Source organism: Malaya genurostris, chromosome 3 (genome assembly GCF_030247185.1).
Source record: "Malaya genurostris strain Urasoe2022 chromosome 3, Malgen_1.1, whole genome shotgun sequence".
NCBI classification, from domain to species: domain Eukaryota; kingdom Metazoa; phylum Arthropoda; class Insecta; order Diptera; family Culicidae; genus Malaya; species Malaya genurostris.
The window spans coordinates 18,049,738-18,073,018 of NC_080572.1; the positions used below are offsets into that span (position 1 = coordinate 18,049,738).

Sequence of the window (23,281 nt, forward strand, 5' to 3'; positions counted from 1 at the left end):
ACACTCTATTGTTCACTGTACTGTATTGCCTTTGTTTCTGCTGTTTCGACCGTAAATGATTTGCGAACGTAAATGATTTTCGACTGCGTCGTGTGTGATGCGAGCACGAACTCTAGCAATTCCTTTCTTTTCAGTACTATGAAAATACTGCCATTTGAAGTATTGTGCGAAGTTTTTTCTTCTACTGAGTATCTTAATTTGAAAAAAATACTACGTTTTTCGTATTATTTATTCGTATGGTATAATATGTTTGTCGTCAATAAGTCGTACTTCAGTATAGATGCACCGTTACAATTCTGGAAGCGAAGCAATAAAAGTTTCAAAATTTACACAATCTTCTAGTGCGAACGACCAGTCTGTGATTAGTCTGGGTGGGTAACCACCTTTTCTCGCACTTTTTTCAATTTCTGCAAAATTGGGCATGTTTGAAATCTACTGTTAAGCCACTGATCAAGTTTGAAAATCAAATGGCTGTTAGTTTTGGTTCCAGAGATACAATGGTATGAGTGACGTAACTGATAAAAGGCATTGTTTCATTTTTACCCCCAATTTTACCAGAGATGGATAAACCGATTTCAACAAACTTTGACTCGTGTGCAGGTCTTTCTCGAAGATGACTCAACGAATTTCGATAACCTTAGGATTATTTAAAAGCTACAATGTGATCATGAATATGGATGCGTTATAGCGAACATTTTCGGTTCGGGAGATGTGATCTTATATGTGACGAAACCTACAAATCACATCAAATGAGTTCTTCCAATGTGCCAAAATTTCTCGGAGATACCTGAATTGTGTTTGTTTCAATGAAACTATTTCAATGGCAAAAGGAAGGTATTGTCGCACAACTAGGTGGGTTTTCACTATTCTTCTCTCTATTTGTATAAATCTTTGAATTATAAATGTTAGTGACGTGAAAAGTGGCAGTGTATGGCTTAACATATATCGGCGGAATTAAATGATCAGAGTATAATAACCAAAATAAGGTAATTGTCAATTCAAGGATTCATAGCCTCAGCGTTCCAATACCACTTGGCACACACATGTTTATAGCCTTCCAACTAATCTCGGCACTCAAATACATGCGTAGTTCTCATAAGGTGCTTTGCATCGGTTACATCGGGGAACCAGTAACAACCGGCATGACACAGAGGAAAGAATCGAAAAAAGTGTTAGGTCTCATAGTGCTATAGGAAGGCAATGGATTGATTCCATTCAATTTCACTACCGTTGCTCACATATACAGTGTTCAGAGTTCTTCGAGCAATCATTCATAGAAGTTAACAAATGCAATCATATCCAGTCGGTTCGGGTTGAACGGGACACAAGCAGTCACAGACAGGATGCCATTTCCGCGAAAAATTGCTTTTCATCAAGACCGAACGATCTGAAAAGAAACTGCTACATCACGGAACGTAGAAAGTACTGAGGTTTAAATTTTGTACCATATGGTGCTGGCTCATGAATTTCAATGTTGGTTGATTAATAATATTTTAAGGCTCTTTAACTTATGTCGTTTTTCATTGATTCCATTCGCTCGGTGCCAGTGTTTTGCCCTGACAGCCGATCAATGAAACGGTTTTCAAAAGTTTGGTTTGCACGCATGTTGCTCGGAAAAGAAAACGGGTGCAAAATAGTTGCCCGCACATTGCCCCGAAAGTGCATTTTTTTCGTGCGGTGCAAATCAATGAAACACAGTGCACCTGTTTTGATTGCCCGACTGTGCGCAAAGTGCACGAATCGAGCAAAACACTCTACTAGTGTTCTCAATGAAAAACGACATTAGTTTCAATCTGCAGGGTAGTTCCATCAAACACTTTTCATCAAACTGTGTTGATCTCGCACTTAGCAATGAGGGTTTGAGCAATTAATCAGGTTCGAAACTGACTCGATTTTCAGTTCAACTCAACGTTGTTGAACTGAAAATCAAAAATCGAAAATCGAACTAGGTTCAAAACTGGCTTCAAGCAAACGGTTTGACAGCACTCAGAGTGGAAACTTGGTTAGGTTTGGCATCAAGCGAAAACGACATAATTGTGATGAGGACAAATCATGAGAATCATGGCATATTTGAATCGTCCATTCGGCGCAGTTAAGCTTTTAACTTTATCATTAACAGTTTCAATAAGCAACATATTCATAAATTGGCATTTCACCAATCAAAATCAGAAAGTACCAAACAAGCATCGATAAATTCAATCATCATCACTGTAAATTGGCAAACAACGAAGAAATCACTTTCTTGAAGAGAGTCCCTCTGAACACCCTATAGCTTCTTTACGTAAAATACATCCATTCATCATTTTTTTTCGTACCGCTGTGGTTTCAGAGAAAAAACGATGATTTGGGATATATCAGGATTTCAAGGGTCATGTAAAGATGATGGATAATTCAGCTTTGGCCTCGATATACTAATGGTTGAATAAATATTGGCCGATGTTTTATTGCGTTTCCACTGTGTTGGGTTTCCAGATACCCTAACCGGTGTTTTCCTCCCGAATTTAGCTCCAGCAATGCTTGGCTATCGAATCGAATTGAATTGTTTATTTATCATTATTGGGTTGCCGGTTGGAAACCGTTTGCGTTTTCGCTCAACGAGCCCGGGAGAAAATTCGGATAGATCTTCCCGCTGCCAACGTCATGGCGAAGATATTCTTTCTTCCGTTGCTTATGTAAATAGTTGTTTAATCAAATTATTCCCAAGTACCGAGCGCAGTTTTACCCTTGCATGACTGGCCTGCGGAAGGAAGGATTCCCGAACTTTATTGATTTTACGATAGAGACACAAAGCGGGGGCTGGATGGTACGCAAGTGAGACAAACAACGGAGGTGTTTTCATTATCGCATGCATTTCTGGTTGAATGAAATTTTAACTGCAACCCTATTCTGAAAAAAAACTTATTCAGTTAATCGAAAAAGCACACTTTAATAAAACATCTAATGCGTGGAAGAAGTCAACTGCAATAAACATGATGCATCGTTCAGCTCCACTGTAACTATCGGACTGATCGGACGTGATGTCGCGTTTCTCCAATTGTGTTCCAAAGACCATTCCGTTCAGCTGTGTTTGCATTAGTGCGGTTAAGCGATAATCCGGATTAATCCGCTCCCTAGGTCGCTGAGTGCTTATATAGAAAATCAGTACGCTTTATTTGTTGGACCGTTGCACAGTGGTTCAAAAGCGCAATTTCACGCTCTTAATTGATAACTCATAGGATCGTGGTTTTTGAGGTACAGTATCTTCAGAAAAGTTGCTCAGAATGATAGACGCCATCTTTTGGCAAATTTTATTTATGTGATTAATCCCCCTAAAAGTGAGATAAAAATTTTATTTTAGCTCAGGGCCAACATAGGGGCTAAGTTACTTCGACAAAGTTGTGCAGAAAGTTATTTCAAACAAGTTTGTTGAAGGTACTATTCCCGTAATTTGAGTTTAATTCAAGATATAATGTATTTTCTGAAAAGGGTTTCCAAAAACCAGTTCTTGTAAGAAGACATATATATTTTCAATTTATATGAGTTTTTCATGTTATACAAAGTTTTTCATCTTTAAAAACTACACAGGTTTCTCGAAAATACTATGCTGCTATCATTCTAGTTTAATGAAATAGAGTAATTTTTCATGTTTTTTTACATAAAATTCTAACTTGTCTATTTTCAAAAGGCGCAGGAAGGTGCAGATGAGACTACTTACATGTTAAAGTGCTTCAAAAGAGCTTTCATACCGTGGTTGAATTACTCGTCTGCGATCGTCTGCAGGCGAGATATGTTCTTTTCAAATATCCATTTGACATTTGCAATGATAAAGTTTATTGTATATCCGATCAGAGTTCAGTATATATCCGTTACCATGGAAACTCTCACAATAAAAGGTTTTTATGGACATCGAAGTCTACAAATAGAAAAGTTTAGTAATTATTACAGACAGTTTTTTGAAAGTAACTGTCCGACGTTTTTTAAAAGTGAGATAAGAAGCCACTTTGAAAAAAGGCAATTATCATGTCGATCAACGTTATGTCATTTTTTGATAAGTTTTTTTCTATAGAAAAGCTCTGCGGATAAATATCCTCTATTCATCAATTAAAGTGGAGATCGATAAACGCTTGCTATATTGTACTGTTCATAATGATTAAGAAGTTTCTTTTATACAGATGTCGGGGGTATTATACACGCGAGCAATCCAGATCACTTACGAATCGGGATGCCACGAATTGGTAAGTAGATTCATTGGATCCTTTGGTTACAAATATTCTTAAATGGCCAAAACAGTCCAAGAAGAATCTGTCGAACAATGCTAAGAGTCTTTTAGCTGGTTAAGAACATTGTCAGCTATCATAAAATAAATACAAATAACTAAAAAAGAGTTTTGATCATACTTTTCTCTACCAGAAGATGACATAACTTAGTTCGATTTGATGATGACTTTTTTAAAAGTCGTGACAAAACAGTTACTAAACTATTCAATTTATAGACTTCAATGTGCACAAAAAAATAATATTTTGTGAAAAGTACGATAGTAATGAATATATACTGAAATCTGATCTGAAATACAATGAACCTTATCCTTGCAAATGTCAAGGACAAGGATATTTGAAAAGAACATATCTCGCCTGCAGACGATCGCAGACGAGTAATTCAACCACGGTATGAAAGCTTTTTTGAAGCACTTTAACATGTAAGTAGTCTCATCTGCACCTTCCTGCGCCTTTTGATAATAGACAAGTTAGAATTTTATGTAAAAAAAAACATGAAAAATTACTCTATTTCATTAAACTAAAATGATAGCAGCATAGTATGTTCGAGAAAGCTGTGTAGTTTTTAAAGATGAAAAACTTTGTATAACATGAAAAACTCATATAAATTGAAAATATATATGTCTTCCTACAAGAACTGGTTTTTGGAAACCCTTTTCAGAAAATACATTATATCTTGAATTAAACTCAAGTTACGGGAATAGTACCTTCAGCAAACTTGTTTGAAATAACTTTCTGCACAACTTTGTCGAAGTAACTTAGCCCCTATGTTGGCCCTGAGCTAAAATAAAATTTTTATCTCACTTTTAGGGGGATTAATCACATAAATAAAATTTGCCAAAAGATGGCGTCTATCATTCTTAGCAACTTTTTTGAAGATACTGTACCTCAAAAACCACGATCCTATGAGTTATCAATTAAAAGCGTGAAATTGCGCTTTTGAACCACTGTGCGTTGGGTTGATTCAATGTTTTCGCATCGCATTCACTCTGACAGGTTTGCTTTGATCAAATGCAACTAGCTCGCACGCGCGCCTCGACGCATCGCGTGACGCTTTCACTCTGACAGCAACCTTAAGTTAGCTTCGGCTGCTGCAATTGTTTTAAGACTGTATGTAGTGATATAACGAAAAGTTTCACCAGACAGTGCAAAGAGAGACTGCAAATAAAAGTGCTTTTACCTTAAAGAGGTTTTTTGCACTATACCGGAACGAGTATTCAGCGATTGACCAGGACCAGAACTGGTGGCAGCTCATCGCTCAATAGCTAAATGCTAAGACACGTTGTTTTCTTTTTTCTATATTTTTATTTGTCGATCGATACCACCACATTTGTCCCAATTTTGCCGGCACGGACACAGTTCCGTACCATGACAAGTGATCCAGATTTACCTGACCTTCTCCCTGATGTAGAAATGAAGGCGCATAAAAAATATTCCGATGGGCTTGCACTCCCGGCCGGACCGTATGCGGTTTAAATCCGGACCAAAGCCAATGGAAAATAAATTACACCTCCTTAGACTTTCTAAAGGCCTGACCAAGCTTAGGGTCTCGTTAGCCAGTGCAAAACAGGCTAACGAGATCGTTCAATGTGAGCTCTTCACGCGGAAGTATCGCTTATACATTCCAACTCGTGAAGTCGAGATAGACGGCGATAGATCTCTCGCGCTGCGACATCAAAAACAAACGGAACACCTTTTTCGATGGTGGAGTTCTCACTTGCGCTCTTGTCGTGTAACAATAAATCTAAATTGAATTTATTCAATAAGCTTCTTGTGAATAATATTGTCCCACATGACTGGAGACAAGTAAGAGATATCGCCATTCAAAAACCAGGAAAACCAGCCTCCGATCACAATTCGTATCGCCCGATTGCTATGCTTTCCTGTATCCGTAAATTGTTCGAAAAAATGATTCTGTTTCATCTAGACAATTGGGCCGAGACTAATGGCTTACTTTCAGATACACAATGTGGTGTCCGCAGGGGTAAAGGAACGAACGATTGTCTTGCGTTGCGCTCAACTGAAATTTAAATGGTATTTGCTCGTAAAGACGACAGTGTCGTTGCAAGATACCCTCGACAACTTGTCGACATGGGCTAGGGGTATCGAGTTCTCTACGGATAATACTGAGCTCGTTGTATTTTCAATGAAGCGAGAACCAGCACAATTACAGCTTCAACTAGGGGTGGAACTATAACTCAAAGCAAAACCTTGGTATTACATTACTGTAGTGGAATTTGACCTTCTATTTCAACGGACAGCCGATTCAGAGTGTACAGAACTATTACATGGCTAGTGCTACGGTTCTACTGACACTACGAATCCTTCCAGGTCGGGGCTCGAATATACAAGGGTCCTTAACTCAGGTCTTCACATTTACATATCTCGGGGTCTGGTTCGACTCCAAAGGCACCTGGGGATGTCACATTAGGTATCTGAAACAAAAATGCCAGCAGAGAATCAATTTTCTTCGCACAATATCCGGAACTTGGTGGGATGCCCACCCAGGAGACCTGATCAGGCTGTACCAAACAACGATATTGTCCGTAATGGAGTATGGAGGCTTCTGCTTCCGATCCGCCGCGAACACTCATTTCATTAAACTGGAAAGAATTAACTATCGTTGTTTGTGTATTGCCTTAGGTTGCATGCAGTCGATTCATACGATGAGTCTCGAAGTGTTCGCGGGCACTTACCATTGAAAAATCGATTCTGGGATCTCTCATATCGATTTGTTCCCGACCGTACTCATTTCTTGGATACTTCGGATTCTACCGTGTTTTTCGAAACATCCATGAGAGAATAGATTCATTGAGTTCCGGATCACGTACGCCCTCAAGTGGCCCCAAATATTTTTTATAATAAATTTAGAACAGCCAACTGTGAAAAGGTGTTTTATACGGATGGATCCAACATCAACGAGTCTACAGACTTCGGCATCTCCAATCAGAACATCACCGCTTCGTACAAACTCAGTGATCCGGCTTCAGTTTACGTCGCAGAATTAGCTGCTATTCAGTACCCTCTCGAGATCATTGATACCTTGTCCAAAGACCATTACTTTATTGTCACGGACAGTCTAAGCTCAATAGAAGCTCTCCGGGTAATGAAGCCAGGATTCAAGGGGAAAATATTTCAAGGGGATATTTCAAGGGGAAAATACGGGAACACTTTATCTGAATGGTCTTATTCAATATCTTTAGTCTGGGTCCCTTCGCATTATTCCATTCCAGGAAATGAAAAGGCAGACTCATTGGCTAAGGTGGGCGCATTAGAAGGTGATATTTATGAAAGACCAATCTGCTTCAATGAATTTTTCAGTATCTCTCGTCAGAAAACTCTCGAAAGTTAGCAAACTTCATGAAGAAATGGCAAACTGGAACGATGGCTACATTCCATTATCCCTAGGATATCGACAAAACCTTGGTTCAGGGGGATGAACGTGAGTCGCGATTTCATTCGTGTTATGTCGCGGCTCATGTCAAATCACTATACTTTCAACGCACATCTCCGGCGTGTTTGGCTCGCGGAGAGCAGTCTCTGGACCTGTGGCGACGGTTATCAGGACATCGAGCATGTCGTGTGGTCGTGCGTAGAGTATCGTGACGCCAGGTCGAAATTGCTGGAATCCCTTAGGGCCCGACGTATACCCCGACGTAGACCGCCTGAGGTTCCGGTTGTGTTGGCGAGTCGGGATAGTGCATATATGCTTCTCATATACCATTACCTCAAACACATTAATATACATGTGTAATCTGCTATACCTCGTTCAGTAAGTATAATTTCCACCTACAGGTTCGACACTAACATCCGCCCGATTTCCTCGATCCCCGTCCCTGTCCACCAACTTAATGGGAACTAACAAAATCTTTTTTTGTCGCTAACTTTCTCGTTCCTCCTTTTCTCATCTCTTCACCATCTAAATGGCAACTAATTAGATCTCTTAGACATTTTGTCCCCACACCCCCTTTTCACCATGTTTTCCACAGTATTTACTTCTCTTTCATTCTCTTCCGTAACATCACCATCACCGACCACGGAAGACCGCTCCAGTGGATGACCAGCATGCGGGCCACCCGCCGGGTTTCCGTAGCCTGGGGTTATTTCCTCATGAGCTCTGTTCGTACATGATCTATTCTTTCCAATCCGTTAAACATTTCATCAGGTATTTTTCAAGGAAGACATCTAAAATCACTACATTTTATGCTATGCAAGATATATCGCCATCTGAAGTAATGTATGCAAACGATCTCAAAGTTTACCCCATCATTACTAACTTCATCGATTGCTGTTCCTCACATCAAAATAATGCAGTACAATTACTTTCGCACGATCACAGTCCTTGTAGTATATGAACACTTTACGTAGGATTTTCTAATTCAATGCGTTTCTTCTGTTATGAATTTAGGCATCATCGTTGATCTTCAACTTCTTTTCATCGAACTATATGATCGAACCCCGACCTGGAAGAATTGTCAATAGGATCGTAGCACCAGCCATGTGATGATTCTGTACGCTAAGAATCGGCTGCGAAATCTGTTGTAATAAAAGGATGTATAAGTGTTAGTGTTTATCCTCTTTATGGCGCAGGTTTGTTATGTCTGTCCGCTTTGGTGCAATAAAGGATCTAAGCCGAATAATATTTTGTTTTCAATCGAGTGGTGAGAAGAGAATTGCACATCACTCTCCATTTTTTTTTTTTCTTTACTCTCGTTTCATCTCAAATTCTCTTGATCCGCGTCGGAAAATTCTCGATACTCTTCCCTATTTGAAAATTCTCAAATAATGTATTGCATAGGGAACTAACATAGATGTAAGAAAAGTGTAAACTAACCTTAAAAATTTGTAAATGAATCAGTTGTATTTTAAAACTTACAACGGATAGGACTAACTATTGTTGGATTGTTTTATTAAAAAAAAAGAAAGGAAAATTTTCAAGTTGGAACATTTCACTAGCATCAAGTAGAACAAAGTGTCTCAGCTCAGATGACGCCTGAACAACCGATTTATTTTTCTTGAAGAGAATAAAAAATCACTAAAACAGAGTCACATATTCAACTTTATATTCCATATCACTGCTTATTCAATTGTTATCATCTGAAATAAATCAAAACACGCAAAGGACCGTTGCAGTTTGGGATACTCTTCTTTCACCCGTTTTTGGAATTACCACGAGGATTCCGAAAAGACAGCTCCAATCCCACCGGTACGTTTTGCTCTGATCTCGATACGCTTTTCCACCTCCCACCCTATCGGCGATTATCCATTGGAAACCATTTTTCATTCCGGTGGTCCAGATTTTTCTATAATTCTCTTTGATTTACTATAAACCATTCATCCCGGCTCGGCTGGCGTTGGAGTGTTGTAGCTAACGGATAAAGCAATTCCCATTGTTTCACTTTTCCATTTCCAATCGAGAGATTTTTTTTACATTTACCCTTCGCTGGCACCGGTCAAAAGCCTGTTTTTGCTCGGTTGAGCAGGGGGATAAATGTTGGAATGATGAAAGCTTTGGAAAAAATATCTTTTGAAATAATTTCCATCGTAAGGATTCGGGGCTGCTGGGTGAATTTTATGCTTTATTGTGCGAATGTAAATTGTGCGAAGCATGTCTCATTCATCAAATATATCAATGATTTTATGATATGTTTTTCGGATTTCATTCAATGATTTATAACCATACAATAATGATTTTTGAATTGATGAGCAATACTCAATGTTAATCACATAGTAAAACATTGCAGTTCAGCTAAATCACAAAAAAACCTGTTTTAATCCTCCTAGTGGTGTAATGATAGTGACCTTTTCATATCTTTCATATTCTCGTATATAAATGTGGGGTATTCTTCGAAATAATTTTCTTTGATTTTCGTAAAACAATAGGGTTTGTCCATAAACTAGTATAACCTACAGTGTGAAACAGTACTCAGGTCGGTAAGGCAATTTCTGAGCAAACGAATGGAGTTCCACTATAGCAGGTACTACCGAAACCGCAATCCCGAAACCGAAGTCAAATCGAAGTCGGTTCAAAAAAAAAAGATTGGGTCCATTTTTGAGCCAATGGATCCAGAAAAGCCGAAATTAATTTTTTAACGAGGTTTTAACCTCATTCGCCTCTTCGGGCCAGAAAAACTTTATGGCTCTATGTGCGTCACCCCGTAATTCCAGAACCGGATGAAATTCAGGAATTGAATATGGCACTACAAAACCTTCAATTTCAACATAGGTTTGTGAAAATCGATCAAGCCATCGCTGAGAAAAGTGAGTGAGATTCTTATTGGAATATATGACCACTATTTGCGGTGCTTCCGGAATCGGAAACCGGGAACCAAGACAGCCAGAATCGGTTTGTTTGATTGTCTATTGACAATGACTACCGATTGGAGTAGTGTTGAGGTCAGTCTAGAAAAATTTTAACGTTTTTTGTTTCGCCACTCTAAGCTCCTTAGTTATTCCGGAACTGGAAGTTGGAAGTAATTCCGGAAGCAGAAGTCGGATTCGAGAAAAATTAGGAACTTTGTAGTGGGCTGCAAGACTTTTTATTTGAATCTAAGTTATATATATATATATGCATATATATATATATATATATATATATATATATATATATATATATATATATATATATATATATATATATATATATATATATATATATATATATATATATATATATATATATATATATATATATATATATATATATTATGATAGCTGTCAGTGAACGAAAGTAATTGCAAATGTACTATTTGTTTTTGTCAGGTTTTCTCAAAACTCGTGCCTCAACATCACCGGGTTCAGGTGGCAATCTAGGTTTAATGGACATCATACTCGCACTGCAATGGGTGCGAGATAATATTGCAGCATTTGGTGGTGATCCGAAACGCGTCACTCTGGCCGGTCACGACACCGGAGCTGCACTAGCCAACATGATTCTGATTTCCAAGGCTGGGAAAGGTACTGTTGATATTTCGAAAATAAAAACGGTTGATTTTCATTACCACGTCACTCTAGGACTGATTCATAGAGCAATACTACTCAGCGGTTCTGCTCTAAGCCCATGGGCGTTGATTCCTGAACCAGATGCGATCCGGTTAGAAGTTTCACAGCAAATGGCCTGCCATTTGCTGGTAGATCCGCCGCCTGGAAAACCAGCTCTGAAGCCGTCAACAGATGATATCACCGACTGTCTACGGGATAAGCCACTGGAGGCCCTGATGGGTGTAAGACTGACTAATGTACGGTTCATGCCTTCCTGGGGACCATTTCTTCCACTAGAAAATTCACTTGATCCTGAGTTCGCCATGGAACATTCAGGCGAGGGCTTCATCACCAGTGAGCTGATGTTAGGCATGACAACGACCGAGAGCTACAACGACTTTAGCGCCGCTGATATTCAGGTAAATTGTTAACATATTTACAGTTAATATTTTATTGATTTCTAACGATAGCAATCAGTTCTATTTCCGAGCTTCCAATGACTCGGATTTATTCCACCAGAGTCGAATCGTACTACAAAGATTGGTTTTCTTTTGATTGATATTTCATGTGTAACACTCGTTTGCCGTAATTCCCCCGACACCAAACAGTACGGCCTGGAAGAGGAACAGCGCAATCGACTTTTGCGAACCTTCATCAGGAACGCCTTTACTTTTCACCTGAACGAAATATTTTCGGCCGTGCGGAACGAGTACACCGACTGGGACAAGCCGATCCAACACCCAATCAACATCAGGTAGGTCAAACTTTGTGGGGAAAGTGAAGGAACGGGTCGATATCAGCAATAATAAGTAATATGTGGGTTGTGAAAAAATGGGAAATACAAATCCAGAAGATTTAGATTCATCACCGTGAAAAATATTGATTGTTCGTCAAGTAATATAGCATTATTGTTAAGATGGAGGCTTTGTTAGAGTCAAAAATTTCCGAAATGATTGATAAATTGTGCAATGACTGAATATTTTTCGTTTCATATTATTTTAACATAGAATTTATACATTGGACTCATACTATGTGATTTTTTTTAAATGCGATCGTGAAAAATAGTTGTTTTTTCATCTGTATCTCAGCTTGTGGAAATCAGTTAAACCATCTCAGAAAATATGAGTTCCACTTTGAAGTATATTCTGTTTCTAGTGCTTTCGGAAACGGAGACCTATGCACACGAAATGAGTTTGTGTGAGCAAGACCTTCTCTGCCCCTACTTGCATATCAAGCCCATATGAAAAATCGGCATGTCGTCAAAACGACGATTTAAATTTTATTCGAATTGTGCAAAAAGTGCTACAAAACGCTGAATCTTTAGATTATCGAATGAGACGTTTATAACACCCAATCAATATTTCAATTTATCAAATTAATAAAATTTTCACTGAATGGAACTTTTATGCCAATTGTATATCACGAATAGACTCCATCCATCCATCAAACTAACTTAAAAATATCGAAAATTAAAAGATGAATAATTTTTAAGAGGTCGTTTCTTTTTTCCACTCTCGCTTAATTTATTGTTTGAAATATCGAGATCTCATGTTCCTTAATTTCCGGAACCGGATGAATACCGACTTTTGAACTCCGGCTTCATGAAAAATATATGCTTTCTTAACGATGACTTATTGCGATGCTTTTGATAGGTGCTCTATGGAACACAATTCATTTCTGTACGAAACGTAACATTTTCTAACACGCTCTATTCCATTCAACTTTAACAGTTTTTAAAAACACTGCGTAGTCCAATCAATAAAAGCCTTTTTCCGAAACTCTGTCGATGAAAACTGTACTTACTTCCTTCTGTAGCACCCAGTAATGCAAAAAGGTCATATTAATCAATGTTTTTACAAGCGAGCCGAGCGATAGTACTAACTGATGGAAAAGTCAATGCTTACGCCATTTTGGTCCCGTGAGTCCTGATCAAAGCGTAAGATTTTTTTTTTCGAAGCGGTCGGCCTTTGCCTCGACCTTTTTGTCTAGGTGCTGATAAAACTTGTCATCACCTCAGGCCTGTCGTATCTAAATAAAAAGATTGCATCGTTCAATAGCAATTTCTTTCTAAGGATAGGATTTGATCGATGTTGGCATATCGAATTTGAAGAATGAAAAACCAATACAATTTTTTTTTGTTTTTGGGATTTCTTGCAGCTTATGAATAAATAAGAAAGAATGAAAAGCGGGTCATAAAAATTTATGAACTGTCGGATAATTTGCCTTGTCATTTTGTTGTTTTGCTCCTATTCGTGCCTCCTGCTACATGACCCGGCACTGGGACTCTTCTGATACTGTCTAAAATTCGCTGCTTCTGGCACAAATCGAGTGGGAAGGCGCATGACACCGAATGGGGAAAAAATACTCCCCTGGGGTAGTAACGGTCCAGTTATTTCCTAAACTTCGTCCTAGAGTTCCGAATCTTCGCTGTCCGTGTTCTTCAACTTTTACTTTCACCCGGGCGAGCTTTCCTAAGTAAGAGATTGAAAACATTTGCATGCGGATGAATCCGGCTGGACTCGGATAAGAACAATAAACGTAACGTTTCTCATTGTTGATCTGTGTGATGGAGGTGGCTAATCGGACCGTGACGGAAACTAAAAGAAAAATATCTCAAATAAGGAAAGTCCGGCAGACATTCGGGCATCGCTGTTGGTATGTTTTCTTTTCTGTAGTATTCGAAAACTGATTTTCTCACATTACTAAAGGATATTGTACCAAAAGTTTTTTCTTTAGCACAGTCTCCATGCTGTTTAGTGAATCACTCGTCTTCCATTCAACGAATTGGAATAAAATCGGATATAATATCTTCACTTTTGCTCTGAATTGCAATATTACAAAAAGTAGTTAGATAAATGAGCAATAAAAAAAATGCGGTAAAATTTCATTTTCAATCGAATGATATAAGAAGAAAATGAAATTTATGGCCGCTGATCGTCAGCATATCCCTACTAATTCATTTGACTTTTGCTGCCATTTTCAAGTGCCAAGTAATCTAGCTCCTTCATTGCCTTCGCTCTTGGTAGTAAGCAAGTTCAAACGAATAGAATAATAAATGGAGTAAAGTATTAAAAATGAAAACTAAAGGAGGAAACTATTAATTTATGTGTATTCTGTGATTAATATTTCAGGTATCTGGTTTGTCTTTCATCTATTATCTTGAACCAATTCGAATGTTTACATTAACCTCATTTGAAGGCCGTTCTCACACTATTGAAAGAGATATTTTGTTACTTCAAGAGATCAACCGACGGTGGTTAAACTGAGCTTCGATTGAAGAGAAACGAGTGATGAACTGAATGCTGCACGTTCGGGCCGTCAGCAAACATTGTGTGTGTCAGAGAGTGAAGTTTACTGCATTAGAGAGATCGTCAATGTGTTCCACATTCAGTTTCAATAAAATTGAAGGAAGTTTTACTGCACTGATAATGTTACTACAGTGAAAATTTGAAATGCATGCTTCTATTTTCTTATTTCCCTATCGAACAGAGATAGCAGATATCACTTTAACTAATCGTTTTCATGTATGAAATGAATGGTGAAGCAGAGATAAATGAAAGTATCGTGACCTTATTTTGTTGAATGAAGAGAAATTTCACATTAAACGAGAATAATTTTTGTTTGTCCGATTCGTGAATCTTATGCTAGCCAGCAAAGGAATCGGTAAATAAATGTAAATCAGCTTCCGGAAAGAAACATTTTTTTTCAAATAATTTTGTTTGATATGTTTAAGCATTATGTTATGGTTTAGTTCCATTTGACTATAATCTATCAAAAAAATCATTTAATAGTAAGCTGTTCAAATATTAATAATGAATTGACAAAATTGTTCTCCGACAAGATGGGGCAATCCCGACTTAGCAAATGCTTTTTGTTAAGTTCCGGCGACGGATCTGGTTTTTAAAAAACTAAACTGTACTAATCAACTGTACTGTTCAACGGTTAGACTAAAAGTGATTTATTACAATTTAGAAAAGGTATGATGCCGTTGCCGGTGGTGTACTTTATGTTTAATTATTGCCGGTTGGTGACAAAGTTGAAATAAGTGAACGGTGAGCGCGACGAAAATCGAAAATGCTGAATAATTAGATTTAGCTAACAAATAGGAGTAAAACTCCTTTAAACTGATTAATTCATCGAAGTCAGTCGATAAAACAAAACTACTTCTATTCGGGACGGAAGAAACCAAGTACAGTATTGTGTAGTGAACAATAGAACGATCTCGAAATGAGTGAACCAAACGAACAAAAGCTACCTACTGAAGGTTTGCTTAAGGAGCAAATGCATCTTGACATTTAAAGTGTTTATTTACTTCAATGCAACAAGACAAATAATATTGCTTACATCCAGTTTTATAAAGAGTTGGATGCAATTCAATTCGCAAAAGACAATAACAATGTGCACTATGTGGAGCACGAACACATTTAGTACAACATTCCAGTATATATGGAAGATAGTGCTATAAAAGTGCGTGTGCATGATCTTCCCTCAAGCCTCATCGATCCCTATATTCGCAAAACTATGTCCCAGTACGGAGAGATTCTCTCTTTTGAAAAAGAACAGAATTTGTGATTTGAAGCAAAGTGCCAGCCAAAACGTAGTACGGTTGAGTGTTAGTGCAATCACTAGAAACTGTAAGACAAAAAACGCTGTGAAGAACAATTGTGACACATTCATCGTAAATAATCGACAACTCGGGGAACCACTGGTGAGCGGACATCACACAGTTTGCAGTTATCGAAGTCGTAGGAGTCTCCACAAAGGAACCTACAACACGGTTAGTTACAATAACCAGAGACTCGGGAAGATGCTAAAGATAGTTCTTCTGTAAGTACTACCGCTTGAAAAATAACACTAAAAATCAAAGCGAGTAATGTTCATCGCGAACTGGTAGCTTACTCTGATCAAACTAATAAACACTACTAATTCCGAGATCGGCGCCCCCACCAGCGGTGAGCAAAGATCTGAAAATCACAGCAAGGGTTAGGACTACTAACATAAAACTGGTCAAACTTAAATCAAAACAGAAACGTGAAAGCATTTTTGAAACGAACAGACAGTTAAACGATTTAAAAATGAATAACAAAGAGCCAGTAGCACACATAGCACAACTCACACAAAACCAAAATAATTTGATGGAGGAACTGGCGGCTTCAAGAGCTCGACCTTCAATTGATCCGTTCACATATTACAAAACTCCTGATCCGATAAAAAATCCGAGTACATTCTCCGGGAATAAACGAGAAACTCTCGCCTGGATTCAAGAAGCCGAAGACGCATTAGACCTCTTCATTGATTCAATATCTGTTTTACGTCACACAGGGAAGGAAAACGTTGACAGAATACTATAACAAAGTCAAACAAATTGACACCGCTATTAAAAGTACGGCAAATTCAATGAGTGAGTTTAGTGGCGCAACTAAACAAATCAACGCCTTTATTGGTCTCATGAGCACCACTAGATATGTTGATGGGGTAAGTGAGAAACTTTCGATGAATGTCAGGAGTCATAGACCCGAATCATTGGAAGAAGCATACACTTGTGCAACACAGTACTCAAACGCAGTGTACCGTTAAAAACTAGGAAGAAATAGTCATAAAACATCTGACTGTAAGAAAAACCACAACTCAAACGAAGACAACAAAACAACTAATATCTCGAACCATGCCAACCCAGGAACATTATAAATTCAAAAATAAAACTTCTTCTGGAAAATTCTCCAACAAAAATCCAGACGACGATGTTACAATGAAAACACAAGTGTCCAGAATGCAAATTAATAATCACGAACCAGAAACTGAGAACCAAACCCTTCAGCTAGACTCAGAGAATAAGACAGACGTATCAACAATGGATTCGGACGACGACGATTACTTTATTTCTGATGAATTAAATTTTCATCTGGAACTAGATAGAAAATTAGAAACATGAAAACAATAACTTTATTCCATACTTGACTATTAATACGTTGAAGGGCGCTCTTAAATTTTTACTCGACACAGGAGCCAACAAAAATTACATTTCTCCAAACCACACGAAGATTTACGAAGGAGAAGTTCAAAAACAAGTACGCACAATGTTGAACGATGGAATAATTAATGAATCGATTTCTCCCTACACTTCTCCAGTATGGATTGTGCCTAAGAAAACAGACGCATCAGGGAAAAGGAAATTCCATATGGTAATCGATTATAGAAAACTTAATGAAAAACTATAAACGATAAATATCCAATACCAGAAATAACAGATATCTTCGATAAACTTGGAAGAGCATGTTATTTCTCTACAATAGACTTAGTATCAGGTTTTCATCAAATTCAACTTTCCAATGAAGATACTGAAAAAACAGCTTTCTCGATAAATTCAGGAAAATATTATTTCACTAGAATGCCTTTTGGATTAGAAAATGAACCCTCGACTTTCCAAAGAGTGATGGATTGTATCCTCAGAGAACTTATTGGAGTATATTGCTTCGTCTATATGGACGATATCATTTACAAAAACAGAAGCTCCATCTCCGCAAAATTTTTCAAAACTTAAAGAGGCAAACCTGAAAATACAACTAGACAAGTGTGATTTTTTTAGAAAAGAAGTACATTTTTTAGGTCACACCGTAACTGGAGAAGGCGTGAAACCAAACAATGATAAGATAGAAGTAATTAAATCCTGGCCCATTCCCAAATCTGAAAAAGACGTCACGCAATTCCTTAGAATTCTCGGTTATTACAGACGTTTTAATCGAGATTTTGGCAATGAAGTCAAACCCCTACCATCCCTTTTGAGAAAGGACACTGAATTTGAAGTCACACCAGAAATTTTGACCTGCTTCGAAAAATGCAAACAGATTCTAATGTTAGACCCCATCCTGATTTACCCCGACTTTTCCAAAGAGTTCATATTAACATCCGATGCAAGCGATTATGCAATCGGAGCCGTTTTATCACAAGGACCAATTGGCAGAGATAGACCATAAGTTTATGCATCGAGAACATTGAATAGAAAGAAGGAACGTTATTCAACAACAGAAAAAGAACTCTTAGCCATAGTTTGGGACGTGAAGCATTTCAGACCATATTTTTACGGAGGAAAATTCAAATTATACACGGATCACCAAACACTTACCTATAGTATGACTAACACCAACAACAACATTATCTGGTGGAAACTAGATCTAGAAGAATTTGACCACGAAATTATATACAAACTAGGCAAACAAAATACAGTAGCAGACGCGTTGTCTAGAATACAAACTGCAGAACTTAATATGAACGAAGACATGGACGAAACTTCAGTAAACGAAAGCAGTGACGGTATGACAGCTCACTCAGCAGACACAAGTTACGATTACTTCATTCCGTACACCGAAAAACCAATTAACGTGTTCAAAGCACAAATCGTTTTCAAGATAACAGAAATTCAATAGGAAATATACGAAAAAACATTCCCGAGCTATCATCGCCATACTATTTGCAAGCCGGAATATACAGAACGCGAGATATTAAATATTTTTAAAGAACTTCTCAACCCGAAATGAGTCAACGGCCTTAAAATACCCACCCCACACGCTCAATTTGTTCAAGAAACCTATAGAACACATTTTTCCGACAAAAATATAAGATATAGGATTCTTATTTCAAAAGTTCTGTTAGAAGACGTTCGTCTAGAAGAGGAACAGAAAGCAACCGTGAGAGACACTCATGAAGCAGCCCACAGAGGAAACGAGGAAAACAAGTTCCAAATAACAAAGAATTATTTCTTTCCAGAAATCGACAGAAAGCTGAAAATCTTTGTAAACGCCTGTCAAATCTGCAAAAAAGAAAATACGATAGATCACCACCAAAATTAACAAGAAAAAGTACATTTGGCAAAGCACCATTTGACAGGGTTCACATCGATAATTTTTTTATGAAAGGGAAAAAATGATTACGGTCGTAGATTCTTTCTCCAAATTCGCGAATATAATTTTACTTCCATCTAGAACAATCGTCGATTTAAGAAACCCGATTACAGAACACATTAGGCAATTCGGGCGACTCAAAATAATCTGTTGTGATCAGGAACCATCCTTTATCCTTTCCTATAAATTTTATCGACTTCCTCAATGAACTCGGAATAGAAATCCACCATGCAAGTTGCTCCAACGCAAACGGAACGGTTGAAAGATTTCATTCCACACTAATAGAACTATACCGATCTATGAATCATAAAAATTTCTCGATCGAAAACCAACCTAACATTCTAACGGACACACACGTTTTATTCGGTAATTAAAAACAAACCACGCGATGGAATTTTTAATACTACGAACACAACTAACACAGAGGAAATAACTGAAAGTGCTAATAAATTACACACAACCATCCAAAATGAGCTTAGGAACGTGAAGAAGAATACGAAAAACGTTACGAACATAAAGCATCGCCTAGAGAATTGATGGTTAACGACAAGAACTAAATAAAAATTACGCAAAGACAAACAAAAGATATAGACCCCTATAAAATATCTACAGTTAAAGAAAACAACCAATTAACCTACAAAGATACCAACCACATTAAAATTTACAAAAACCGCATAAAACATTGAACAGACAAGCAACTTAAATGCTCGTCAAACTCTCATTTCAGACTATCTGTCGCTCAATTAATAAATGCAACCCCATTTAAAGATGTCACCCACAACAACGTAATCGTTGCCTTCAAACTACACAAGGTCAGAGTCAAAATATTAGACGAGAGAATTGTACACGAAATAAATCTAAAAACAATATATACCAATTTGGAATATATTGAAAACATAACCAATGGATATAAAATAGCAGATCATTTAGAAGAAACTTTAATAGAAAAAAACCAAAAATGCTAAAAACAAGTTGAATAATTGGAATACTCGAAGACAAAAACGAGCACATATGAATATTTTGGAACTACCATAAAATACATAGCAGGTAATAAAGACAGTGGAGATTTAGAAATCGTTCAAACTATAACAAACTATAGCAAATTATAGCAAACCAGAACAAACAAATTTAGCTATTAGTAGATAGAAATAATAGAATAACTCTCGCCTTGAAAAAACTTGACTCACAATTAGCATCAAATACCAATAACGCATACAAAAATAAAGCTGACTTCGAATTTATAAACCTCATATTTAACATTGACTTAATCATACACATTTTAGAGGACATAGAAGAGCAACTATCTTTCGCAAGAACAAATTTATTGAACAAAAATATCCTATCACAGAATGAAAAATTGTACATTTATAACAATCTTATAAGCCAACAATTAGATTTGAAAGTAGTAGACGATATATTCCAATACATAACGAGTAGTGTCATCTTTGGTAAAGAACACATACTAATTTTAGTGAAGATCTCACAGCTAGACGAGAACGCATACGACTTGGTCAGCTTAGAAGCAGTCAACATTAATGGATCCACCGTCGACATCAACGATGCTCTGGTAGCCAAATATCAAGAGAAAATTTACGCCCAATCAGCCACTTGTACCATTTGGGCAAACACATTCCCAGTACAAGACGAATTCCTCTTCAACCTATTGACTCATCAGATACCGAGATGTCACCTCATTCGAAGACAACAGCTAACCGGAAACAAGGAAATAAAACAAAGTATTATTCTTGTGGACACAACTGAAAACATTCTATCATAAGACTCTTGCGGAGAGAAGAGAATAATAGCCGAATCAACAATCATAGAGGTAAAAGACAACTGCTCAGTAAAACTTTCGAACTATACCACACATGATCTGTAATGATGAATATCTTGTTCCTATCTATGGAAAAGCTCTACAAATAATCAATCCAACAACAGAACTCAGACAACCAGTGTTGGTGATTGCCGAAAATTTGACAGAAGCTGCTCGATATTTATCAATATTGTATACAACATTTTCAATCCGGTAGAAGATGCTACAAGAACTCGAGTCTCTCAATGCATGAACCGCGAGAGAATTTTTCTACATTTCTTCGCTCCACTTCATACTCTGAGTATTTCACGGCCCTTAAAAAAATAGTGTCTTATAATGATCTGTTGCTGTGTGAAATTTACCAAGAGAGAACCGCAAGTTGACAATTATCGCAGAAAATCGAATCGATGATTCAACTTGATGATTCTCATACTAGGTTGCAATATTTCAAAACCCTTGTGTGGAGCATTCACATACATTTTCATAGACACAACTTATACAAAGGTTATATGCACATAGTTAGAATAAGCGGCAATAGTAAACTGATTGTATCGCAATTATCCACAGCCCATACAGAATCAGATCGCGAAACGAGAATAAGCGACCGTTTGTTGCTTCAGAGAGAATCACCACAGCAGCTAGCTAACCTTTGATTCTCAGACAGGTCATCGAAAGAGATTCGCTCTCGTACTGGTGTCTATTTTATGTTAAATGAACCATGCCGGTTTTTTGTTGCTGCGATGATATCCTTATCTCTTTGATGGCACTGATTGAATCGTGTGAAGAGTTGCTAGTGAACGTTCTTTAATACGATAAAAGCCATCCTTGCTTACAACCATTACATCTGGAAAAACGAATAGAATCACAACGATTTATTTGTCACTGCAGAAAACCCAACGAATTATCAGTTATTAAACACTAGCACTGTCAATATTACTATTCCTCTATGTGTCTTTTGGATTTTTCATACACAAGGAAAGTTCCTCTGGAAAAACTTCCTCAACCCACGAGAACCATGAAGATCATATCGGTCAAAAAGAAATTAACCTAGCACACAATGAGGAGAAACACACATCATGGATAAACACAGAAACAACGTCCACTAAGCAGAATAATATTTTACAATTACCAAGATTTGCTCTCTCAAAAAGTCAACCGTAGACGGCTGACACTTGTAGGGGGGAGACGTTAGAACAAACCCTGCATTGACGAGACGCTGACACATCAGTTTAGCATCCGACGTAACATAGGAACATGTCAATACATGAATCGACCCGAACCCACGAGGAGACAATTTCCACGCGACTAAGGCAACCGTGGAAAACAGCAGCATGGCTATTTCACGGAACCCATCGACACCGTAGGCAACCAAGCAGGCGATCGCGACGAGGATCGAAAACGCTGAATAATTAAATTTTGCTAACAAATAAGAGAGAACCTCAATTTAGCTTTAAGTCTTTAAACTTATTTCAAATTTAACTAATCAAACAGTGTAATAAATATTTTTTTTAGGGTTCCTATAAAGTTAGAAGCATTAGTTATATATATGGGGCATTCCACGCAAAATCAGGCACCCAGCAAAACTTTTTTTATCTAACTATTTATATTAGTATCAGAGTGAAAAGATCATTACTTTTGGAGCAGTAAGTTTTTCAATTACGACCCGCACGCGCGGAGCGTACCGCAGCGCAATTCGCTCGGATACGGCCTTAACAGGCATTATGCCGATCCGAGCTCTCCTCCGTTGATTTTTTTCTTCTTCGGCTATGGCTGAGCTGCACATGCATTTTTCGTTGCTCGAAAACAAACGTCATATTTTCAAAATGTGAAAAAAAAATTAAAGAGTGACGAAAGTTTAATAATTTTCGATTTTGCGGAAAATTACACCTTCGTTATTCGAAACGCCATAACTGGCTTTCATTGGAACAACGACCAAGCGACTATATTCCCCCTTATTTTCTATTATAAAATGAACAGCAAAATCGATCATAAAACATTAGTAATTATTTCTGATTGCAAGAAACATGACGCAATAGCTGTGTATGTTTTTCTCGAAGCTCTTATTCAATATTTTTCACAATTTTATCCACATACTCGCAAGTGCATCTTTTTTTCTGACAGCGCTCCTCAGCAATTCAAAAATGTAAAACACTTTGCGAATATTTTTCATCACGAGCATGATTTTCATCGTTTTGCACAGTGGAATTTTCACGCGACAGCTCATGGAAAAGGGCCATGTGACGGTGCTGGGGGAAAAAAAATGGAACGTCGCGCAAGTTTACAAATGATCAATGATTATCAAATTTCGACCGCGAATGAATTGTACGAGTGGGCTA

The 23,281-nt window shown here is 37.6% G+C and overlaps 1 protein-coding gene across 1 annotated transcript in view; it reads left to right on the forward strand.

Moving 5' to 3' along the window:
- The window catches only part of LOC131435358 (neuroligin-4, X-linked-like), a 413,817-nt gene that overhangs the window by 314,151 nt on the left and 76,385 nt on the right, over positions 1 to 23,281 (forward strand). The window contains exons 9-11 of the mRNA XM_058603165.1: positions 11,016 to 11,210; positions 11,268 to 11,653; positions 11,843 to 11,988. Coding sequence (XP_058459148.1) covers positions 11,016 to 11,210; positions 11,268 to 11,653; positions 11,843 to 11,988 — 727 coding nt within the window. The remainder of the gene's footprint in view (positions 1 to 11,015; positions 11,211 to 11,267; positions 11,654 to 11,842; positions 11,989 to 23,281) is intronic.